The following is a 25888-nucleotide window of genomic DNA, read 5'->3' as shown; positions in this document are numbered from 1 at the left end:
TGGCAAAGAAAAAAAATGCAGATAAGCCATGCCTATATATTTGTGGGAAGTTACAAGAGTAACACTGTGTCGGCTTGAAAAATGCACATCAACACATTGCAAAAACCTCATCAAAGGTGCATCAAAATGCATCCATGAGTGAAAATGTGTACACAAATGTTTATCTTTAGAGGGGGAAAAATAGTGAGGCATGATTTTCTGAGAGAAGAAAAAAGTCTTCCAATAGAAAATGGAATTGAGAACATCTAAAGGAATGAGAGATATGAGACTGAGAACTTTACAGATCTTCCAGATACGATGTGGGAGTGGGAAACTATAATCCCCACTCTAACCCTCTACTGCTCAATGACCCATGGTCCAGTTTCTATCCTTGCCTCTCATTTGGTTTATTTGACAAAGGATGGAACTCCCTGCTTATTTAAAGTTTAGTGTTGCTCAAATGTACCCTGCCTTTCTTCCATCATGCTCAGTGTATTGTATATAATTGTTTGCCTGCCAAACCCCAAAATGAAGAAACCACACAACAGTTATGGGTTAAAATATGGGCAACTTTTATGAACTGTTACTTACTAGGGCACAGCTGGTTAGTAGCCAGCTGCAATAAATCACTACTGACCAAGAGGTCATGATTTCGAAGCCCAGGTCGGATTAAGTGCCCCACTGTTAAACAGCCTCAGCTCGTTTTACCTAAGCAATCCGGAAGACAGTTGCATCTGTCAAGTAGGAAATTTAGGGACCACTTATGCGGAGAGGCTAATTTAACTAATTTATGTCACCATCAAGGACTTGGCGTCACAGTGAATGATGAAGCAACAGCTCCTCCTGTGGCTGGAATCGAGCATACCCTCATGAAAGCCAGAAGCTGGAAAGTTAAATAGCCTCTGTGTCTCTGTCTGTATGTTGTATGTCTAATGGTATTGAATATTTGCCATGTATATGTACATTGTGGTCCGCCCTGAGTACCCTTCGGGGTGAGAAGGGCAGAATATAAATGCTGTAAATAAATAAATAAATGCACTTTGTAACTGTATATATTTCTAAAGGTGGCATGAACTTGGTGTGGATAAAATCGAGATAGTGTCCCTGTTCAGCCTACCCTTCAGCTAATTAGGGTGAAATTAGCTCTGTCCCCTAAAAAGTAGTCCCAGCCAGGACTACTTTAAGTTTGTCTCCTCTTCAGTGGAGGAGGCAAACCTCTTTCCTTCCCCAGCTGCACAGGTGGGAGGAAATATAATTTCCTCTGCATTTTAGCTTTGTGAGGTAGATCAGGTGCAGAGAGACTGCAATGAGAATGAGTTCAAGTTCACCCAGAGAGCATCAGGCTCACTCAGAAAGTATCATCCACATATCGCCACATTGCCTATGCTTTGTATTCTTTGTTTCTTGAGTGTATGCTGCTGTTGTTGTTGCTGCTGTGTGGCTTCAAGTCATTTCTGGCTTATTGCAACCCAAGCCTAATCTATATTATAGAGGATTCAGGGAGGTTTGCCCTTGCCTTTCTTTGAGGCTGAGAGAGCATGTTTTGCCCAAGATCACCCCAGGATTTTCCATGGCTGATTAGGAATCTGAACTCCTATGCTTCAGAGGTCTAATCTAGCACCAAAACTACATTGTTGTTGTGTGTCTTCGGGTTATTTTCAACTTACCTAATGTGAACCTTTCACAGAATTTTCCTGGTCTGAGAGTTATGACGTGCTCAGATTCATCCAGCGGATTTCTATGTCACAGCAAAGATTTGATCCCTCGTCTCCAGAGTTGTAGTCCAACACTCAAACCACTACACTGCTATAATTTTCTTCTGGAAGTAGATGGACGTTTTTGACATATATGGGGCACCCACATTCAGTTGTGGCAACATAGTTGCACATGTGGTGCCATTCCTTGTGCAAATGTGCAATTGTGTTGTCGAAGGCTTTCATGGTCAGGATCACAGGGTTGTTGTATGTTTTCCGGGCTGTCTGGCCATGGTCTAGAAGTATTCTCTCCTGATGTTTCGTCCACATCTATGGCAGGCATCCTCAGAGGTTGTGAGGTATATGCAATTTCCAGAGGTATACACAAAAGCTCACAAGATGTAAATGGAAATGTATACCAATTTGAGTGCGTGTCCAGCTGCACAACATTGCCACACAATGCAAAGGATATGTAGAACAATCAGTGAATAATTGTGTATGCGGAGACTTACACTATACAACCCTAATGTAGGATCTTGGCCTAAAACTGTCATGACTTCCCCGGGGCGTTGTAGCCTGACAAGGTGCTGAACATTCATTGCTAGCAATCTCTGTCTTTGCCCTATCGCTGCCACCAGGACCACCGTTCGGCAGATTCTCCTCCAAAAGGGGATGACAGCTGAACCAGTTTTAGTGTAGTCTGCATGACATTTCCCTGGAATTCTGCCCAATGTGAAATGTGGCAGTTTATTGCCTGGAGGAATTCCAGGGAAGCAGCGGCGGCAACAAGAAAAAGTTCTGTAAGCCTAGCAAAAAATGTCTGTGTATTCCACAGGTCCTTAATAGGGGGGTGGAGCTCAAATTCTGGTGATACAGGGACCCCTGGGAAATGGCCTTCGGGTTGTTCGATGTAAAAAGAACCTTCCACACCAGTGTGGTCCAACCTGTGGCTCGCGGGCCACATGCAGCCCACCAATTCATTTTTGTTGGCCCTTGCCCTTCTTACTGGAAAAATATTTTAATTTAGCATTTGGGGAAAAATCATTTACCCTTCTTACTGCTTTAAGTTTTTAAGAACTTGTTTTCTTTCTGGAATATCTCTGGCCCTCACATTCCTATACTAAAGTTTGATGGGCCCTCGGGTAACTAAAGGTTGGATCACACAGTTCCACATATTGGTTGGTAAACCTGGAGTAAATGGGTCTACTGCAGTATCAGATTGACATTCTCTTGGTCCAGCTGGGCCAAGACCAGTTTGGCCACAGGGCTCCATCTGAGGTCCTGGTAATTAAAGCCATCCCATCCTGACATCAGTAGAGGCATCCATGTGACCAGGGACAAAGGAAGGGAGATGATAGAATCATGGAGTTGGAAGAGACCACAAGAGCTGTTCAGTCCAACCCTGTCCTGCAGGTTCATACAATCAGAGTGGATGGATAGATCAGACTGTTTCTTCTTTCTGATGATGCAGGGGCTTTTTGTTGATGTCAGAATGAGGCACTGGCGATATCCAGGAGCTTGCACGGAGCTCTGTGGCTAGTTGGAGTGGTGGTGGCAGTGACATGGCCACAATCCATCCTCTTTTCTCTAGTCTCATGAGTGCAGGGAAAAGGTGATCTCAGTGGACAGCAGACTAGTCTGGATTAGACTTGATCCAGCTGATGACACTGTCCTGAATCCATGAGGCACTCCAAAGTTGAAAACAAACTCCAGAGTGTCACCCAAGACTTTCATGGCCAGAATCACTGGGTTGTTGTGCATTTTCCAGGCTGTGCCTCACAACCTCTGAGGATGCCTGCCATAGAAGTGGGCAAAACCTCAGGAGAGAATGTTTCTGGAACATGGCCATACAGCCCGGAAAATGCACAACAACCCAAACTCCAGAGTATCCCTCACCTTTGCCTGAAGTGAAGCAAATTTGGTTTAACCCAGAATAACCTGAAGTCAAATGTCATGAAGAGAGCCAGGAGCCAGCTCAGGATGAGTCTGATTTTCATGTCTGTGTAGACTTGCCCAAAGTCACTGGCCAAGTTTCTACTTAGGTAAAAGGTAAAGGTTTCCCCTGACATTTAGTCATGACCGACTCTGGGGGTTGGTGCTCATCTCCATTTCTAAGCCGAAGAGCCGGCATTGTCCATAGACATCTCCAAGGTCATGTGGCTGGCATGACTGCATGGAGCGCCATTACCTTCCCGCTGCAACGGTACCTATTGATCTACTCACATTTGCATGTTTTCGAACTGCTGGGTTGGCAGGAGCTGGGGCTAACAGCGGGCACTCATTCTTCTCCCGGGATTTGAACCTGGGACCTTTTGGTCTGCAAGTTCAGCAGCTCAGCGCTTTAACACACTCTGCCACCAAGAGCCCCTAGTTTTTACTTAAGGAGCATAAATCTGCACATGTGGTTTTATGAATTGATCATGCTTTGCAGAATCTCCAACTGAATGGCAATGTTATACAGCTAAATGGACTCAGGCTGTGGCGCAAGCTGGAGAGCAGCTGCAATGAATCACTGCAATGAATCACTCTGACCAGGAGGTCATGAGTTCGAGGCCTGCTCAGAGCCTATGTTTGTTTGTCTTTGTTCTATGTTAGAAGGCATTGAATGTTTGCCTATATGTGTAATGTGATCCGGCCTGAGTCCCCTTCGGGGTGAGAAGGGCGGAATATAAATGCTGTAAATAAATAAATAATAATAAATAAATGTGCAATCAAATGTACAACCCAGCGATTCTTGTTGTTAGCTGTCATCTCATGTACAATGGCACTACATGTCCTTCTATACTTCCACAACCATCAGCTAAATACAGATATGATGCCATGTCTGAAAAAGTACAACTATGTGTAAGTCACTAACAAGATCCCAGTCATAATTTTGTTTCAGATCACATGCATAGTTATGTCCTACGCACAGAAGCTTGACATGATATCTAACATGCTCTGCACACATTTGGGTCCAGGGAGACCCCGTAGAAAGAACAAAAATAGTATATTCAATAAGTCTGTAAGAAATCGTCATAGGACGTTCACTTTGGTACCTATGAAACTTGCTAAAGAAGCAAATCTCATGAGTATAACTCCACAAGAACCTCAATCAGCACTCAGCCATGCATCCTATCTGTGTTTCCACACCACGAGAGAGAAATGGGATGTTTTGGGTAGGCTCGCGTGCAGAAGAGGCTGGAACACCAAGTGAAGCAACACAGACTCCCTGAGAATCACCCCCTCCCAATTCCTCAGTGCAAAGCATAGACTACACTTGAACTCCAAGTAACCTTTGGACTTTCTTTCACATACTTCTCTTCTCATTCACATCAAAGAGCTCAGGTTTGTATTTTGGAAAGCCTGGATAAAATGAGAAAAGACAAGGAAAGAAAGATAGAAGAAGGAAGGAAGCAGGAGGAGGGAGGGAGGGAGGGAGGGAAGAATATGGACAATGAGAATGTGTCAAAGCTCACACTATCTCTCCACTCGACTTCTGGCTCACTGTAGTAATACAGAATTATTTTATGCAGAACTTCCTAAAGTTTGAGATTCTTCAACTCAGAGACCAAGATTCTGCACCAGAGCTGTAGTTTCAATATTGTGGCAGTGAAACATCTCCTGGTCCGACTCATAAAACTTCAAAGCAAATAAATTTTCCTCAAATAGAGTTCTGTGGTGCTGGCACTGCAGGATGATGTGGCCAATTCCTTCTTACCAAGGAATGACAAAGAACTGTGTCAATCCCTCCTTGTAATAGTCACACATTGATAACCTCAAGGCTGGACATCTGCCATGTGCTGTACATTGGGCTACTTCTGTACCAAGTTCAGAAATGCTATTCATTTCAAAACATGGTCACTGCAACATCTAGGAATGATCATATTACATTAATGGTTTCTGGGGAAAACCCAAAACGTTGGCAATTACCTAGGTTGGCAACTGTCATTCAGAGGACTTTTTAGTCAGATAGCCATAGATTGTAGAATGATGTGCTAGAAGAGATTCAAGATGAATAAACTTTTCAACAGGTCGAAAGACTGGACCTGTGAAATCAGTTACTGAACAACAAGACAATGCTGGCACACATCCCATTGCATCAGTGCATCTGTTCTGCTCAGGACTAGCCATTATGTTGAGACTAATGTTATTAAATGAGTTAGCAGAAAAAGTTTGCTTGTCATATGGAAGACGGAGTCAGTTTGTTTTATACTGTTCCAGAGACTAGGACATAGACCTATGGATTCAAACTGAAGGGAAATACATTACATCTAAACCTCATTGGAAGTTTTTAATCAGAGTCTGGATGGATATCCTTTGAGAGGGGTTAGATTGTGTCTTCCTGCATGGCAAGATAGGATTTGACTGGGTGTCCCTTGGTGTTCCTTCCAACTCTAGGACTCTATGCTTCTGTGAAAACCCATGCCATTTCATTGTCCATTTGGATATTTTTCATATTCACTCCAGTCACCTAGTCCTTTGAACTTAAGCTAAGCAAAGGATTGTGCAGATCCTTTATGTACAGATTCCTGCTGTTCCTCAGATGCCTTTCCTTCTGATAAAATCTAGATTGGAAGGTCCTTGGAGCATGGATGCCTTTTAGTTGAAACTTCTCTGGTAAGTGCTTTGATCATACACAAAACTTATACAGCTAGATTGCCAAGAAGAACTGTACTGATAAAGTTGTGCATCCAAAAATGATAAGGAACAACTAAAGCACTGCAACAGGAAGGAAGGAAGGAAGGAAGGAAGGAAGGAAGGAAGGAAGGAAGGAAGGAAGGAAGGAAGGAAGGAAGGAAGGAAGGAAGGAAGGACGGAAGGAAGGAAGGATTCTGATTAACATTCTAAACAGTTTTTTAATAGTTCATCCTAGTGAGGCCTTGTAAACAATTGAGATTTCTGGGTCACTTTCCCATTTCTTACAGATAAGAAACCAGAAAATTTCTTATTAAACAGGTCTGCAGCCTTCATCTGGAAAGCTTTCTAGTGACCCAGTTATAAAATCAGAAACATGTTCTCTGTAGGATGCTTTGACCTGTCACAAAACACCATGCCATCCTCCAGAGCTACAGTCGCTGGCTTGACTTGAGCCCCGTGAACTTTCAGCTGGAGGCTCCTGGTGCACAGCAGGGAGCCCAAGACCATGCATCTTGGTTGGCACTGCTCACTTTTATTGTTTTGCTTGTTTGTTTATTAAAAATATCTGTTCATCACCTCTCAGACCTCTGGAGTTCCCAAGGCAGTGCGGAGCAGAGAAAAGCATTCTGGCAGATTAAAACTGTTCTTGAACATCATTCCAAAAGTACGCAGGGAAAACATTGCTTGCAAACTTGCTTTTAAAGGTCATGTGAAACAATGCAATTTCTGCTGGTTGCTGGAAGCTCAATAGGAGTAAAGCTAGACTGACATCTTTTGGGTGTTCCAAGGTGTTGCTACAGAAAAGACTCTATGTTATATCCTACATAGTTCCTTGTGCTGTGGGTTTACTCAAGAAAGACCTATGCTGAAGATCTCAGATCTTCAAGTAGATTCAAGAGAAGGTGGCCATTCAGATAAATTCCCAAGACAATAGCAAGTAAGTTGCTCACACTACCATCTTCTAGAGCCGTGGTTCTTAATCTGGAGTCCTCAGATATTTTTGGCCATCAACTCTCAGAAATCGTAATACTTGGCAGGGATTTATTGGAGTTGTAGGCAAAAAACATCTGGGAACCCCAGGTTGAGATTCACAGTTCTAGAGCAGTGTTTCTCAAACTGTGTTTCTCCAGGTGTTTTGGACTTCAGCTTCCAGAAATCTCAGCCAGCTTACCAACTGTTAGGAATTGTGGGAGCTGAAGTCCAAAACTTCTTGAGGAGCACAGTTTGAGAAACTCTGATCTAGAGTAACTGTTTGTCCTCTCATGGTGGTGGGATCTGCAACAAGACGGTTCCTTTTGCTACATAGTTTTTTGCTAACTTGAACATCTCAGTTCCTGTCCTGAAGGACAGCAAGATGGAAACCTGAGCCACACAACAACACTTGTTGAAGCAGGACTGGTGTCTTGTACTCATTGTTGCATCTGACCGCATATCCATGACCCACATTTTCTGCTACTTTGGCTAAGATATTCAGCTTTCCTGTTAGTATGCAGCTTGTTTCCCTGCTACTCACTGTGGTCTTTGCACCGAGCCCAGATTCATTCTCTCCCCTGCCTCCTCCATCCTTAACCCTTCCCTTATGTTCCCGTTGCTCAGCTTCCCATCATTGCCCTTGAGTCACAACGTCCTCCAAGCAGATCCACCGGCCCAGAAGTACCGTAGGCTCCTCTTTGGGGAATCTGGACAACGTGGTTTACATTCCAATCCTGGAAACTGGGCTTCATATGATAATAAAAATGCCGAGACGAGCAATAAACAAGGCAGGAGTGGGGTGAAAAGGGGGGAAAGTAATTAGCTAAAATACTAAGAGGGCTGCTACCGGGGAGTGTGTGACAGGTATAAATGATTCACCCACTCGCACCCTTCCAGAGCACCTTCCTGAAAGACAAGGCAGCTGCAATGCCAAGTGAGTTTCACAAAAGTGTCTGTGTGTGCGTGTGTGTCTATATGCGTGCATCCCTTTCTGGAACACTGTTCACGACCCGCCTGCTTATTAGCAATCCTGGTAAAGGCACACAGGCAACACACCCTCGAGGAGCACTCAGCAAATTGGCTGCTCTGATTATTATTTTGGGTGCATCCCATTTGACAGACAGCAGACTGTCTCTCCCTCCAACACCCTCTGCTCTCCCCTTCTCTCTTCAGTCTGCATTGGGTTGCATGCATCAAGCCCAGGTGCAATATTGAATATTTCTCCATTCTCTTTTTGTTTCACTATCTCCTCCCTTCCCTCTCATTCTTTCTCCTTTCTTTCAATAGTCTCCCTTCACTACGAGGTCACATCAACTCACACTGGTAAGTTTTCCAGCAAAGACCTAAAGACATTTGTGATATTAAATAAGCAACACAGACATTCCCCAAGAAGTTACCTCTACATATAAGATAAGGAGACAGTGGTCATGTCTACAATGGCCAAATAAAACAAAATCACCTTGGAGATGCTGCATAGAGTCAACATATTGTATGCCTGGTTTCACAGCAGGAGCGATACTTCCAGCCATTGATCTGGTACAAGAGACAGGTTGTTATTCCTGGTGTTCTTTGGTGTGGACAGCTGGATCAGGCCACTTGGAGCCTGATGTAGTGTTCACACCTCAAACAGACCCATTGTTTTGCTGTTGGGTAGAAGCAGATTGCTGGTAATGCCTCTCTGCTGACCTTGCTTCTGCTGGTCCTAAGGATGGATGCCATGCTGTTATCTCATCAGAAGCAAGATCACCAGCAAGGATTTTCCAGGGAGATGCTTTTGGTCAGAAAATGGCAGTGGTGGCTCCAATGCACTATCATCCAAGCCAGTCATCTGGACTTGAAAAGGGCTCTAATCCAGTCCATGCTGCATCCAGGGCAGCTCCAGAACAAAGCACTCCAGATTGTTTTGGTTGGTGTAGATGCAGCCAGTGTGGGAGAAGTGAATGGATGGCTATCTATCTGCCTCAACTGGAATGGAAAACGGCACCCACGATTTAATATATTAGAACAGAATAGCTTTATTGTCATTGTGCTATTGCACAATGAAATTAAATGCCTTCCCCAGCACACACCACAAAACAACATGCCCATCCTTCCATACCCCAACCACCACCGCACAGCCCCCAGATCTGAACATTGATTCACATACTTTTACAAGTCTGGAGGAATTTGTTCTAGGACTCCGACTGCAGTCAAGACACATTTTGTTTAAGCCAGCTTTGGATGCACACATGACCCGATTGTAAACAAGATGGGGTCACACAACACAACTTTCAAATAGAAAATCAACTAGATTCCAAATGCTGCTACTCCCACTGGTATGGGAGACAGAAAATCTATTTTGCCACAGAAATAGGCCTGCACAGGGGTGATCAGACCCAGCAGTAAGGCAGTTGTCCTCTTGTAATAAGAACATTGTTCTTTTAGAGCCGCTGTGCTCAAGCATATCCCAGACATTGCATTAAAATGCAAAGAGGAAGTGTAACATTGTTATGTTCCATTTATTTGTTCCCACATTTCTGTACAAGCAGAACTATAGGCACTGTTTTTAAAAATCACACCTTGATTAAAACATGGCAGGGCCAACAGGGACCATCTAAAATGCCTCCAGGTCAGCAATCAGCCAACTGCAGTCTAGATCAAAGTTAGTTTCCTCCAAAGTGGACAGATTCTAGTCCCCCTTTAGAAGCAACAACAACAAAAAGGAATACATTAGAGCAGAACGAGAATAAAACTTTGTGCCTTGGCCTCCCGAGACTTTCCTGAAACTCATGCAGCAGTCAAGTCTATTCACTTTGTTAAGTCAGCCGGCCAAGCCCCATTTCTTAACAAGGCTGTTATTTGCTTCCTGAGCAAGGGTTGGCACTTCCCTGCCTTTCAAAATCAAATAATAATTGAATATGAGCAAAAGCAAGTCGAACTGAAGGAGATTTAATAAAGAACAACTTGGCGGCAGCAGGAATTTTGCTTTGGCAGTGATCGTGTTACTAATTGATCACACGGCCCGAGAGAAGCCACAGACAACAAGTACACCCCACACCGGAGGCTAGAAACAAAGAACACAACTACCTCCTCGGCTCTCGCTGTCCGCTGGTTTCACCTGGATTGGTCTGTTCATCTGCAAGGAGACACAAGGAGAGAGAAAAAAAGAAAGCACCGTTAGCAACCAGGACTCCATCACTGCCTGCTCAAGTTCTCAGTTCAGAGCCACCTCCAGAATAGAGTGGGCTACAAAAAAGATACATCATAAGGAGAGCATCTTTCTCTGAGGTCTGTGGTTGCAACCCATAACTACGTGACTTGTATCTATTGCTTAATAGACCTTTCTGAGAAAGTTGAGTTCAATAAAGTTAAGTTTCCTATAAAGTGACATTTTATAAACAGGATAAAGTCAAATTTCAAGGTTTTAACAGAAGGATTTATAGTATCATAGAGTTAGGAGAGATAGCAAGGTCCATATAGTACAACTCTATCGAAGACCATTGTTGGGGGAGGGGAGTCATATGACTATTCTTTCTGCAGCACCAGCAAATAATAATACACATATGCCAGACTTCCCCAATTCATGTGTTTTATTAATATCCAGTGTGAATTTGTCATGGCAAAAAAAAATTAAAAAGAAATTCAGTTGAAAAGTTATGTATTCTGAAATCTATATGTGTTATATGTTACTATGAGCCATTTACAACAGGGAGCAGAAAATAAATAAAGAGCTTTTGAGAACATTAGAGTTCCACTACCTTAACCACCAGGGTTCTGTTGAGCTTTTTCATGCGATCAAAGATTTCTTCTAGTAGAGGTCATATCTCCAGATATATTCTCAAAAGTGAAAGGATTAGAATCTTGAAACTCAACTATTTTTAATAATAGAAAAATGAGGTTGGAAGGTACCCCAATTGTCATCCAGTCCACTCCTTGCCAGGCGAGAATGCAGGGAGTTCATAGAATCATAGAATAGTAGAGTTGGAAGAGACCTCAAGGGCCATCTAGTCCAACCCCCCGCTAAGAAGCTCCTCCTGCTTCTTAGCGGGGGGTTGGACTAGATGGCCCTTGAGGTCTCTTCCAACTCTACTATTCTATGATTCTATGAACTCCCTGCATTCTCGCCTGGCAAGGAGTGGACTGGATGACAATTGGGGTACCTTCCAACCTCATTTTTCTATTATTAAAAATAGTTGAGTTTCAAGATTCTAATCCTTTCACTTTTGAGAATATATCTGGAGATATGACCTCTACTAGAAGAAATCTTTGATCGCATGAAAAAGCTCAACAGAACCCTGGTGGTTAAGGTAGTGGAACTCTAATGTTCTCAAAAGCTCTTTATTTATTTTCTGCTCCCTGTTGTAAATGGCTCATAGTAACATATAACACATATAGATTTCAGAATACATAACTTTTCAACTGAATTTCTTTTTAATTTTTTTTTGCCATGACAAATTCACACTGGATATTAATAAAACACATGAATTGGGGAAGTCTGGCATATGTGTATTATTATTTGCTGGTGCTGCAGAAAGAATAGTCATATGACTCCCCTCCCCCAACAATGGTCTTCGATAGTAACTGTATACATTCAGCTTGTGATTGAAGTAAATCAGAGCTTAAGCTGTGATAGCTATTGCCATGGTGAGTTAATGAGAATGGTAGTCCAACAAAATTATCTAGAAGTTGATGTATTTGGAACAGGATGGTCTATATATATGGAATATAAATGCTGTAAATAAATAAATAAATAAATAAATAAATAAATAAATAAATAGTATGAAGGCTTGACAACTATCAGTTGACCCACTCTGGAAGACACTTATTGAATCAGCTGTTGACTGGTGAGCAATTGATTCCACTGGTGTCCTCTATCTAGAAATAGTAACAGCTTTCAGACCAAAATCTCTAATGGCCTTGTCAGATGTACCAGTCATATAACTCCTGAAGAAAGGACCGAAGTCAATGGATTCAAATTACAAGAAAGGAGAATCCAACTAAGCATTAGGAAGAATAACAATAAGAGTGTATTTGACAGTGAAACGATGCCTTGGAAGGTCGTGGATTCTTTCATTCATCAAAGATTTTTCAACCTGATTTTAGATGGACACTCTCCAGGTTGTTTTAGCCCTGGGTTTTGTCACTAGCAGATAGTTAGAATAGATTACCTTTCCAATTTTATGAATCTAATACTGTATGGTCTTGCATCTATCTGAGAATGAATGCCCATCCCTGAAGTGTCATGGCCATGACACATGGTCTAGCCATGATCCCCCATCTCTCCTTTTTGTCAAAATGTCCGAATCCAAAAACAGCTTCCAAGGAACCCACCTAGACCCATGAATAAAGACTCTTGCCATTTGAAATCCACGAGTGATTAGAGCTGCCATCACATTACATCTAAGCACGTTTTCCCTCTTGAGACACAGAGACGGTGAGAAATGTTGCTCAGCCCTCCATCATGTTAACCTACTTGTCCGCCACTATGATAGCTCCTAAATGCTAAATATGTTTGCAGAGCAATTAGTATAAATCTAGATAGTGGTTATGAAATGCTTTCCCAAATGTCACAATCATGAAAGATAATGGCAAAAGCAGAAGAGGAAGGAAGGAAGGAAGGAAGGCCTTAACCTCAAATGCAGCAGGCCACCACCAAGAATAATCTAATTCCAGGGAATATGCAAGGGGAGGTTTCAGAATGATGGGACACATCAAGACTGGGGATTTCATTTTTTCACTAATTTCATTCTTGAAGTGAGCAGTGAATATTTTAGCACTTTTCTTCCCATTGCAAGAAAGTCTTAGAAAACAGGTTTGGAACTTTGCAAAGTTCAGACATGTGGGTTTTTTTTTTTACATAAAAACATATTTTAAAAATAAAATCTTATATGACCTGTTGCATTATGTAACTTTATATATACAGTAGAGTCTCACTTATCCAAGACTCGCTTATCCAACATTCTGGATTATCCAACGCATTTTTGTAGTCAATGTTTTCAATATATCATGATATTTTGGTGCTAAATTCGTAAATACAGTAATTACTACATAGCATTACTGTGTATTGAACTACTTTTTCGGTCAAATTTGTTGTATAACATGATGTTTTGGTGCTTAATTTGTAAAATCATAACCTAATTTAATGTTTAATAGGCTTTTACATAATCTCTCCTTATTATCCAACATATTCGCTTATCCAACGTTCTGCTGGCCCATTTACTTTGGATAAGCAAGACTCTACTATACCTACCTAACTACTTAGCAGTCGGGCTAAATAACTACTGTTAAATTACTACTGTTCTCTACCCAAAGATACTATGCTCCATGTTATATTGTTCTCCATCCCTTATTGCCTTCTGACTTATGCACCTTATCCATTAGTCCTATCCTCAAAATTGATTTGCACCAGTCCACGCACCCATGCCCAGAAATTGATTGGTATCTCGGGTTCATTGGTTGTTGGTTCAATGGCTGCCTTATACTCTGTTATAATGTTGTTTTTATTCTGTTTTATGATATTGTTTTATGTATCTCAGCGTGTTATTTTAATTATATTGATCGGGTTTGTCCCCATGTAAGTCGCCCCAAGTCCCCAAGATAGAGGAGGGGTACAAAAATAAAGTTGCTGTTGTAATAATAATAATAATAATAATAATAATAATAATAATAATCCCTTTAATGAATTGTGAAGATGTTACCACGTGATGTAGCAGCAGACTCCTATTAGATACAGAAATTATGCAACAACATAATTTTCATTCCCTCAAATGGAAGTCCACTGATTAAAATGGAAAGCTCCAACAGCTTTCCAGCATACATTTCTATGCAGAAAGTACTGTTTCCAGTGCAGAAATGCTGTTATCAATATCATGGGGATTGACTTTGAAACTTTTAGACAGCTCAAGGAAGATCACATGATCTGTTTGGTTCTGCTCTTTCATTACCTAGCACAACTGCTGCCTCTTTGTTGTGTGTGTATGTAAAGACTTTCTATATATATTTCAGATTTCAATATTAATGTCAAAAATATGTAGTATGATTTTACATAGGATTTGGGCTATATGTTGTTGCCTCTGCAATCAAATATCAATTTGGCATAAAGGAACCTCTGCTCATATGCATACCTTCACATCATCCTCATGATTTGGTTGGCCCAGTAATATTGCTTATTAAGTGGATTCTGAGTTTTTGTTTTCCTAGTCCAACCGCTAGACCACACTGTTCTTCAAATGCAATAAGAAATTCACAGTTTGTGTAGCCAGACAGAGTTTGAAAGAAGACTGTCTTGCTTTTCTTCTGATTTTCCAGTTGGTGGGATTGCCAAATAAAGGGAGACATGACAGTTTTAATTCTTCCTGATGAAAGAACTTGGGGGGAAAAGATCAATGTTTTATCCCTTTTTAAAAAATGAAAGCCTTACACTCAACTGACTCAATATCTTACACAGTGTAGAATGTGGAAACTGAATTAAGAGACTATCAATTTGAATTTCAGTGTCAGAGTTTGAGGCCGAGGTAATTTACTTAAATTTCCCCTTCCTGGCTGATGTGATAAGGAAAGAGGAAGATGAATTTAACACTGTTTATAAGGACTCAAAATTATCTAAGATCAGGACTGGAAATAGAGGCTGCATAGTGGCCAACAGAAATGATGGCTAATTACATAGAGTCCCAATTAGAGATTACTCATTAATTCAGTAGGATTTACCCATTTATTGACTCATCCGTTTAACAATTGATCCAAATGGGCTTAATGTGTAGACAATCATGGGATATATCTCATTCCATGAGCCCCAAATCCAGCCCATTAAGACAGAAGTCTTTTGAGTAGATATGATCTCCAGAAGAGAGAGTATTTCTGGTGTATTTCAGCTTTTTCTGATCTTCAAGTAAATTCAGAATCTTAAAGCTCAGACTCAAACTCTGAATGGCCTTACCACTCCAGTGACATCCAAGCCACCAGTTGCCACCACTTCAGATACCAAAATCCTCCAACTGAGGCAGCTTTAGAGCAAAACACAAGGATGCTTTTTAAGTGAACTTTTTTGCAAAACCAATTATTTGTATTTGAAGTAAATGCAAATAATTTCCACTAATGGTGAGGAAATTAATTATATATTGTTCTAACAACACAGCAAGACCCTCTGTATCTGTGGAGGAGACATTCCCAGTTGAATCATCGCCTTGTGTTAACTAGGCCCGGGCTGTGGCACAAGCTGGTGAGCAGCCAGCTGAGACCAATCACTTTGACCAAGAGGTCATGAGTTCGAGGCCAGCTCGGAGCCTATGTTTGTCTTTGTCTTTGTTCTATGTCAAGGCATTGAATGTTTGCCTTATATGTGTAATGTGATCCGCCCTGAGTCCCCTTCGGGGTGAGAAGGGCGGAATATAAATACTGTAAATAAATAATAAATAAATAAATAAACTACAGATAGTACTGAATGTCATCGAATTACTTCACTTCTGGTCACAGCATTTCATACAATTGTGTTGAAGGACCTACAGATTGTGTATATCTGCATGATAGAAGGGAATTGGACTGGGTAACCTTGTGATTTCTTCCTACGCTATGATTCTATGATTCCATACCCTGCTCTCCACACTTCTACCAAACCAATGCTGACAAAAATGGGAGAGACCGAATTGCCCCTCTTTTGGAAATCTCATCACTGACCTCATTGCCCAGCAGATACAGTTCAGATGTGCCCAGACAGATCTCTAGAGAAGGAGGGAATATTGCACAAGGAGAAAGACAGGAGGACAATGGTTGGGAAAAAGAGAAAAGACACTTTCCCCAAGAAGGTAAAAAAAGAGGAGAGAAAATAACCCCTTGAAATTAATAACTAAAGGCTGAGTGTAATTTAATGTACATGGAAGATTTCTGCACTTGACAATTCTTTTATAGAGCAAAGAGACACACACAGCCCGTAATACAAATTGAGATCATCTTGACATGAAAGACACCAATTATGGGGAGAAACACTGAGAGGGAAATAATTAAGTTTCTTTTCTCTGCGGATGGAATCTCCCCTCCTCCTGAGAAAGAACGTTTACAAGGAGAAAGCGTAGTGGGACTCAAGTCCTGGGAAGAGAAGGAATGGAACAGGGTGGGATTGCATTCCGGGTTTATCCATAGGGGTGAAATGATGTTGGGTAGGAACATAAAGAATATCTGCGAATGCACTCATATTGTCAAATGAACAGAGATTTTTTTGTTCTATTCATGCAAACTAAAGTCATTTTTGATATTAAATTTATTGTCCACTTGGCTCCTAATACAGGGCCCAAGGTGCCTTAGAATATACGTTAAAATACAATAACATTCCTTTAACCGTGTAATCCATAGATTTAAAGATGGGCTCAAAGCCAACCTTAAAAACTGTGGCATAGACACTGAGAACTGGGAAGCCCTGACCATTGAGTGCTCTAATTGGAGGTCAGCTGTGACCAGCAGTGCTGCGGAGTTCGAAGAGGCACGAATGGAGGGCTTAAGGGAGAAACGTGTCAAGAGGAAGGAGTGTCAAGCCAACTCTGACCGGGACCACCTTCCACCTGGAAACCAATGTCCTCACTGCAGGAGAACATGCAGATCAAGAATAGGTCTCTTCAGCCACCTGCAGACACACACCCAAACCCTATAACTGGAGGACCATCATCCTCGGCCTACGAGGGATCGCCTAACATAACCATAGTAACTGCATAATCCATATTCATGGTTTAATTTGCCCGTTCCCAGGGAAATGATGCTCTCTCTAGACCAGTGGTTCTCAACCTGTGAGTCCCCAGGTGTTTTGGCATACAACTCCCAGAAATCCAAACCAGTTTACCAGCTGTTAGGATTTCTGGGTGTTGAAGGCCAAAACATCTGGAGATCCACAGGTTGAGAACCACTGGATTAGACCTTGAGGTAGATGAAAACTCTTCTTTCAAAATTGTGTCAAATTTCATTTATTCTACAGCAGTGGTTCTCAACTTGTGTGTCTCCAGATGTTTTGGCCTTCAATTCCCAAAAATCCTAACAGCTGGTAAACTGGCTGGGATTTCTGGGAATTATAGGCCAAAACATCTGGGGACCCACAGGTTGAGAACCACTGCTCTAGACATTTGCTCAGTTCTTTAGGCAGTTCTATTGTAAACTTCTGGAAGTTATCATAGACTTTCCTTGCAGGACCTAGAAAATCCATAGAAGTAAAATGCACAAAATATCTCATAGCAAGGTTAAAAATATGAAACATCCCGTTTTCAGATGCAGAAAATGAACTGAATGAAAAATTATCTTCCTACTATGTGTGTACAGAAAATGCTGTGGCTGGAGTCTTATTCTTCACAAAATTTTCACAAACTGTAATTTCTGTGCAGAAATTGTAGGTTTCCTACATGAAAATAGGTTGTGTGAAGATTGCACACAATAAATCCTGAACTGCAAATAGATATCGAACAAAAAGGGAAGAAAATGGCTACAATTACTCATTGCTTCCTCCCAGTAGACAAATAGCCAAGAATTAACATCCCTAATGAAGACACTTGTGAAGCTTGATTATGAAACAATGAAGTGAATAATACAGACATTATACAATGGCCACCAAACGTGTATCCACTTGCATCCTGTTGGAGATAAACCATCAAGAGGATGTGGATAAATGATATTTCCAACTTTGCTATGGAAGAGGCAAGCATCTTGGATTCGGGTTCCAGAAACTGATGAAAGGTTAACTCATTATGTTATTGAAGGCTTTCATGGCCAGGATCACAGGGTTGTTGTGAGTTTTCCGGGCTGTATGGCCATGTTCCAGAAGTATTCTCTCCTGACATTTCACCCACATCTATGATAGGCATCCTCAGAGGTTGTGAGGCATATCTCACAACCTCTGAGGATGCCTGCCATAGATGTGGGCGAAACGTCAGGAGAGAATACTTCTGGAACATGGCCATATTAACTCGATATGTTTATGGGAGTCTTAGTTTGGTGAGGCAACAACACTCTTTGGCAGAGAAGGCGAAAGCCTTTGTAAAACTGCAGCCCTGGCAGTTAAAGTGATATCAAACTGCATTAATTCTGCAGTGTAGATGCAGCTTAAGAGGCTCTACTAAAGTCAACATGTTCCTGGCAAACATGAACACATGATGAAACACACAGAAGTGTGAACACATAAATCCCCCCAACACACACACACACCCCTCTGGCCATCCCCTCCCCAGGCTCACAGCAAACACGACATCATTTTTCATGTCCAATTACAGCCGCGGCGGTGCCACCGTTAAAAGACAGTGCAGGTACTCCTGTCAGAAAGGGTTTGAGTTACAAGAAGCGATGAATTACAGCAAACCCTTTTTCAATTCTCTGCAGAAATGAAATGTCAGAGCTTGCCGCTCTATATTTCTGAGCACCATCAGCTACAGGCCAGCAAAGGAATTAGACAAGGGACAGACGCCTCACTGAATTGTGATTTTTTTAAAAGGTTCTCTCCCTCTCTCTCTTTCTCCCTCCGTCTCTCTCTTTTTTGCATTCCTCCCTTCCATCCTTGTTCTTCTCCCTCCGGCTTTGAAATGAATTTAGAACAAGGAAAACCATCACCTAAGAGAAGGGAAATGAAAGTATAAGAAAAAGCCTCTCCTTCCCTCTCTCCCTCCTTCCCTGGTGCATTTTCCCTTGTCAATTTCTTCATCTTTCAGGCTTTAATTTCTTGTTTTAGAAAACTTTTCGGAAAGAGCTCTTATTTATTTTTTTGAAGTTCTTCACAAAAGCTCCCCCTTTCTTTAACTCGTCTCTTTTTTTTTCTTAAATGTATTAATTCACCTACAGCAATATAAAGCAGAAATTTTGTTGGATAAAATTCAACTCCCCTATTTTGAAAAGATGTCATGGGAAACAAAGGCTGGATTTCCACAGTGCACTATGTTGGTGTCGGCAGTGTCAGCAGGGGAGGGAAAAACTGTTAGATAAAATGCAACTTCTGTAGCTTGGGAAGATAAACGTGATCTCAGATTTAAAAGATGGAGTTAAACTTTAACTTCATCATATTATGTAAGTCTGTTGAATCAGTGCATGTTGATGGTGAACAAACAAATTAAAGAAAAAAAAAACCTCCATGTGCAATGCAAACACATGTACAATGGTGTAAAGTATTCCAAATGCACTTCTGTAAGCTTGACCTGAATGTGGCAATTCCTTGTTGGACAAAAATGTATAGGGAAAGTTACATCAGGCAACAGCATGATTCTTGCTGATATTTTTTAGCGAGGTGGTAAGTGATAGTCGTTGGAAGAAAGATGTGATGGACATTGTGCTTTGGATAAACAGAATGCTTGGGGATGGTAAATTTTGTCGGCCTTTAAGCCAGTGGTTCTCAACCTATGGGTCCCCAAGTGTTTTGATCTACAACTTCCAGAAATCCCAGCCAGTTTACCAGCTGTTATGATTTCTAGGAGTTGAAGGCCAAAACATCTGGGGACCCACAGGTTGGGAATCATTATGCAGCCCTGAAACATGTACCTGCTGATATGGTACACCAAGAGAATTGTGGCAAAAGTGAGTGTATATGGCATTTTTCAACTTTTTAAAACATTAAAGCAAGAATGTATTGTTGAAGGCTTTCATGGCCAGAATCACAGTGTTGTTGTGTGTTTTCTGGGCTGTATGGCCATGTTCCCAAAGTAATCTTTCCTTTAAGCAAGAGCATATTGCACTAAAATCTTTGGCAATGCAATACAACCCTTGTGCTTTCATGGATCTGTGGTTTCATTTACTCACATTGACAAAATATATCCTCTTTATGCATTTTCCAGGTTTTCCAGGCCATTATATGGTTTGTTTCCATTAGAAGCTGACTGTAGAGTCATGCTGGTGGACCTAGTTATTTCTAAACATATTTCTCAGGTCTTCCAGCATGGCTCTAGAGCAGCGATTCTCAACCTGGGATTGCCAGATGTTTTTGGCCTAGAACTCCCAGAAATCCCAGCCAGTTTAACAGCTGTTAGGATTTCTGGGAGCTGAAAGCTAAAAACATCTGGGGACCCCAGGTTGAGAACCACTGCTCTAGAGTGTATGTTATGCTTCCACTGGTACCCATTTATTCAATCAATAGGGTTTACTATTAAATGCAGTTTTGCATATCCACACAATGTCCCTGAATACATCTCCAACAGGCACAAGGTTCAAAATTGATATCCCAAAGCAGCATGGTGTATCAGTTTCCTCCTTCTACATGATATTGTGGATACTAGGGATGGAGATAAATTCATGCAACACTACAATGGTGTATATGCGTGTTATGAATAGTTGTCATTTCGTTCTCTTAGAAAGCTTTAAACTGCATCCCTTTCATTCAACAGACACTTTGGCCCAGATACATCATGCATATACTGCATAAATACGCACTATGTGAGTCTACACCAGACATAGACAAATTTGGACCCTCCAGGTATTTTGGACTTCAACTCCCACCATTCCTAACAGCCAGTAGGGCCATAGTTTACCAATGCAAAGTTTGTCCATGCCTGGTCTACACTGTATGCCATACCATACACTAAATAGACAATTGCCAAAAAAGTACAACTGTTGGACACAAAGGACCTTAAACATACATGTAAAATCAACAGGATTCAGTCCCTTGTCTGGTGAGGTCAAGCTTATTTCTTCTGGTAGGTTAATAAAAGACATTGGGATGGAAAAGGCGAAACAAAGCAAGTGAAAAGAATCTCCAGGAGACAGATTTACTTGCTCTGGTGGTTAAATTCATAATATTCTTTGTGACTCAAATGCACGCACACACAGACACACATTCGTGCTATCAATCTCTCGTACCAGGTGGGGAAACTCTGCCAGCCTGTTCCAAAGGGAAGCAAATAGCACTGGCAAAGCATTCAGAGTTCTTTAATTGGCACCTAGTGGAGTGCTGCCCCTAAAGAGCCCTACCTCGGGTAAAGCGCATACCAATGAGCTTTAATCCATAATAATGAGGTGGAGTTTGCTGCATCATTAGTATGCATTCACCCAGAATTCCCTAGGCATCATTGAGCTGTGGAAGGTTCATATATATATATATATATATATATATATATATATATATATATATATATCTCGCCGACGAGCACTGGCCCCAAATAGAGGCCAACATATTTTCTGCTTTATTAGCATGCATTCACAAGGGGCCGAAACTCTTGGAATATCTGCTGGACTTGGGCAGAGATTCTAATTTGCTCTCTGGTGGCACTTTCCATCCCATAGCTTACCCTTCCCACATGTACAAATTTATTTACAGTATTTATATTCTGCCCTTCTCACCCCAAAGGGGACTCAGGGCGGATCACATTATATACACATAGGGTAAACATTCAATGCCCATAAACACGTCAAACAGAGACAGAGACAGACAGACACAGAGGCAATTTAACCTTCTCCTGAGGAGATGTTCGATTCTGGCCACAGGGGGGAGCAGCTGCTTTATCATCCACTGTGACGGCACTTCCTCATTCCAAGTCGCAAATTAGTTAAACTTGCCTCCCCACTTTTTATAAGTGGTACCTTATTTCCTACTTGATAGATGCAACTATCTTTCGGGTTGCTAGGTCAGCAACAAGCAGGGGCTATTTTTTATTTTTAATTGACGGGTGCTCACCCCACCATGGGCTGGCCTCGAACTCATGACCTCATGGTCAGAGTGATTTATTGCAGCAGGCTGCTCAACAGCCTGCGCCACAGCCCGGAGCACTTATGTACTTTTCTAATATCATTTTGCCCCAATTGTGTGCACTTTGGGTATGATGGACCACAATATCCACCATTCCAAGGCAGCTTAGTCCAGCAATACCAATTCCTGCATGGAAAGTGTGGCTTTCTTTTCAAAAAATCGGATAACTAAGGAGGGGAGTTAGCTCCTCAAAGTCCAAAAATGCAAAGGAGATTCACCACCCAACTGACATGGAAATCCTCAGCTGCTATAGACAATAACAATAACTTCTTTTTTTTTTTTTGTATTTTCTTTCTTTCTGAATCAATTTCTAAGGCATGCAAAGAGGAATGCCAAAATTTGGATGCACGAAGGGCCGGCTGATCACAATGGGGCCGACTCCTCCCTTCCCATCTTTCCTGATGAAAGCTGTCATTTCAAAACAAGGCGGAGAAAAGCGGATTTTTCTCCACATTCCATTAGGCTCATAATTTTCAATAAACAAGGAGTCGTTTCTCTGCCTGAGGTAGGTGTGTGGTTACACTAATTGGAAATTAAGAGTGTTTTCTATTCCAGAAGAAAGGTGCCGGTGGTGGAGGAAACACCCTGGATCCTTACACTTTGAGGACCAAGTCTGGAATTTGTGAATATTTGACATTCTGAACATCCCCAGACAAGTTTGGGGCTGGCTGCAATATTGAGAACAAAAACGGCAAGTTCTTTCTAACGTGAATCTTGTCATACCGGGAGTTTATTTTCTTTGAATTCGCATCTGATGCCTGAACCCACCTTAAAACCTTTGCTGCCTCCCCTCCGGGTTCATCCATATACACCAGGCAGGTGGAAGGGGAGAAAAAAGATAAATTGAGTGTAGGATGGATGCATTAGAATGTATGTTCGTATGATATATAGAAAATGCTCTCTTGGTGTGCAGATGGCCAGTAGCAATCATTCTCAGAGGTAGGCAGTAGAGAACTGAATGATTTGTAAAGGTCAGAGCCTTCAAGATATTTTTTTCATCATTCATATAATCCTATTTTGGATCATCTCATCTATTTGTACATAGCATCTGTGGAATGCATCTCTGCATCTGAGGCAAGAGGGAGGTGGGAGGCAGGCCGGCAGGACTTCAGAAGGCTTGTGTTGTTGAAGGCTTTCGTGGCCGGGATTGCCATAGATGTGGGCGAAACATCAGGAGAGAATTCTTCTGGAACATGGCCATACAGCCCAGAAAACATACAACCTTGTGATCTCGACCATGAAAGCCTTCGACAACACAGGGTTGTTGTATGTTTCCGGGTTGTATGGCCATATTCCAGAAGCATTCTCTCCTGACGTTTTGCCCACATCTACGGCAGGCATCCTCAGAGGCAGGCATCCATACCTCACAACCTCTGAGGATGCCTGCCATAGATGTGGGTGAAACGTCAGGAGAGAATGCTTCTGGAACATGGCCATACAGCCTGGAAAACATACAACAACCCTTAAGAAGGCATGTTGAACATATCATGTCTGGGATACTGCTGGTACTATTCTCTTTCTACCTTTTGTACTGTTTGTATCATTCATTTCCCTTCTTGTCTTTTGCTTTTGACTCTCCAGATTTGGGGTTTCACTTTTGCTTATTGGTTGATGTGATTAATAGAGTCTCTTCAGGAATCTCTAGTAAATTCTATGGTCAATGGGAAGTTGATAATGGAGTCACCTTGCATGACCTGGAGATTACCAGAGAGGTGAACAAATGGAAGGTCTAGTGTACTGTAATCTAGGATTAATATCTGGCAAAACCAAACAGCTTTTCATCATTTGTCCATTCATTGATCCACCTACTCATTTGATCATGCATGGAGTTTTTCACTGACTCACCAATTCTTTTGTTATTTGGAAAATTAATCTAAACCTGCTCTGCTGCAAAGGTGTACCAGATAGTAAACATAACCATATCGAAAGAGCCTCCGGTGGCGCAATGGGTTAAACCCTTGTGCCGGCAGGACTGCTAACCTGAAGGTTGGGTTGCTGACCTGAAGGTTGCAAGTTCGAATCTGTGGAGAGCATGGATGAGCTCCTTCTGTCAGCTCCAGTTCCCCATGCAGGGACATGAGAGAAGCCTCCCGCAAGGATGGTAAAACGTCAAAACATTCAGGCATCCCATGGGCAACGTCCTTGCAGACGGCCAATTCTCTCACACCAGAAGCGACTTGCAGTTTCTCAAGTCACTCCTGACATGAAAAAAGTATGAAAAGTTAGAGGTGGGAATTGTGTGGCCCTCCACATGTTGGTAGCTGGGGCTCCTGGGCATTGTAGTCTGAGAACATCAGGAAGGCCACATGATTCCTATCCCTGAGTTAAATCCAGAGTTAGAGAAGACTCACAGAAATGACTTAGGCTTGGTGCTCACTGCTGAAGCAAGTCAGTAATGACTAGATGCAAGACAAAGTGAGACACCTCATGGAGAAAACAATCAAGTTCTCACTCCTCATTTCAGGATCCATATATATATATATGGATGGATGGATTTATGCAAGAAACAGGGTTGTTGTATGTCTTTCGGGCTGTGTGGCCATGTTCCAGAAGCATTCTCTCCTGACGTTTCGCCCACATCTATGGCAGGCATCCTCATACCTCACAACCTCTGAGGATGCCTGCCATAGATGTGGGCGAAACGTCAGGAGAGAATGCTTCTGGAACATGGCCACACAGCCCGAAAGACATACAACAACCCTGTGATCCCGGCCATGAAAGCCTTCGACAACACATTATGCAAGAAACCATTGAGTCAAACCCTTTAGGTTTTAAAAATTCTACACTTTTGTGTATGCTAAGAACACATTGAACATAACTGACCCATTCTGTGCAGATCTTCCTGAAATAAAATGGGATGAAGAGACAGGTGAGTGGTCCCTTGTTGTGGAAAAGAGCAGGACCTGTTCTTTCTCTGCAGAAATATGCTTATTTATGAATACTTATATGGGACTGATATGGTTTTACACAAATCTGCACATAAACATGTCATGAAATATTTTAAACTCTTTTTAACTCATTCTGCTTTGACATTTAAAATATCCACAGCCTTTCCAAACCATTTTATGGACTACATTGCTTTACATTGGTCAAGCTGATTTTTCTTTATGCTGCTGAGAGATCTTTGGCTACAGAGCAAAATAATTTTTTTTCAATGAATACTAAAATCAAAACAGTTGAGATTATGGATATTCGAGATGGTATGCGACAGCTTCCTTCCTTCCTTCCTTCCTTCCTTCCTTCCTTCCTTCCTTCCTTCCTTCCTTCCTTCCTTCCTTCCTTCTTTCTTTCGGCATCATGTACCAATGCATTAAACAAGACGTTCCATTAATTTCTTCATCATCATAACTTAAGCCCGGGACATACCCTTTAAATATTCATTCAGCTATGAAAACTGGGCATTAAAATTTTAATAATGTCAAACTCATTTGAACTGAGCTCCGGAGGGACTATTACAATACAATTAGAATAAATATGATGATTGATTTGGTGGAAAGGTTCACCTGTCCATGTCGGCTAATGGTCAGGCTCCCCCGACAGACCTGCCAAGTGCCGAGTTATTTACTTCCGTCTTCCTAACCTGCTGCGGCTTTTCGTTCGGTCTCCGTCTCAAAGGACTGGTTGCCTTGCCTAACGTTTTCTTGGCGGGTGACGCCTTCCGGGAATATTGGGGTAGGAGAAGCATCGGGATCCGAAGTCGAAGAGGCAACTCCCTGGCACTTTGCGCTTCCCCCTCCCTGCTTTTGTGGCATTTAATTAAACAGGGTGTGCTGATTAAAGACACTAAAAGTTCAGCCATAAACTTTCCGGCAGCATCAGACATTAACCTTTTTACAACGTGTTTCTGAACTGGGGAGGCTTTGATCATTCTACCAACATACTCCAGAAATAACTCTCATGCTGACAGTAGGTGACTTTCAGCCAATGCTCAGATTTAGGTAAAGGAGATGAGACA

At 41.8% G+C, this 25888-nt stretch overlaps 1 protein-coding gene across 9 annotated transcripts in view; it reads right to left on the bottom strand.

Moving 5' to 3' along the window:
* The window catches only part of celf4 (CUGBP Elav-like family member 4), a 920473-nt gene that overhangs the window by 362270 nt on the left and 532315 nt on the right, over nucleotides 1-25888 (bottom strand). For all 9 annotated transcript variants that reach the window (XR_010003933.1, XM_062974278.1, XM_062974282.1 and 6 more), the window contains exon 3: nucleotides 10332-10380. Coding sequence is in view for 8 of the 9 variants with exons in the window: in XM_062974278.1 (XP_062830348.1) it covers nucleotides 10332-10380 (49 nt within the window). In the remaining variant the exon portion in view is untranslated. The remainder of the gene's footprint in view (nucleotides 1-10331; nucleotides 10381-25888) is intronic.

This window comes from Anolis carolinensis, chromosome 2 (assembly GCF_035594765.1).
Source record: "Anolis carolinensis isolate JA03-04 chromosome 2, rAnoCar3.1.pri, whole genome shotgun sequence".
Taxonomy (NCBI): domain Eukaryota; kingdom Metazoa; phylum Chordata; class Lepidosauria; order Squamata; family Dactyloidae; genus Anolis; species Anolis carolinensis.
The sequence above is the reverse complement of the archived record's forward strand: the minus strand, read 5'-3'. Positions and strand labels throughout refer to the sequence as shown.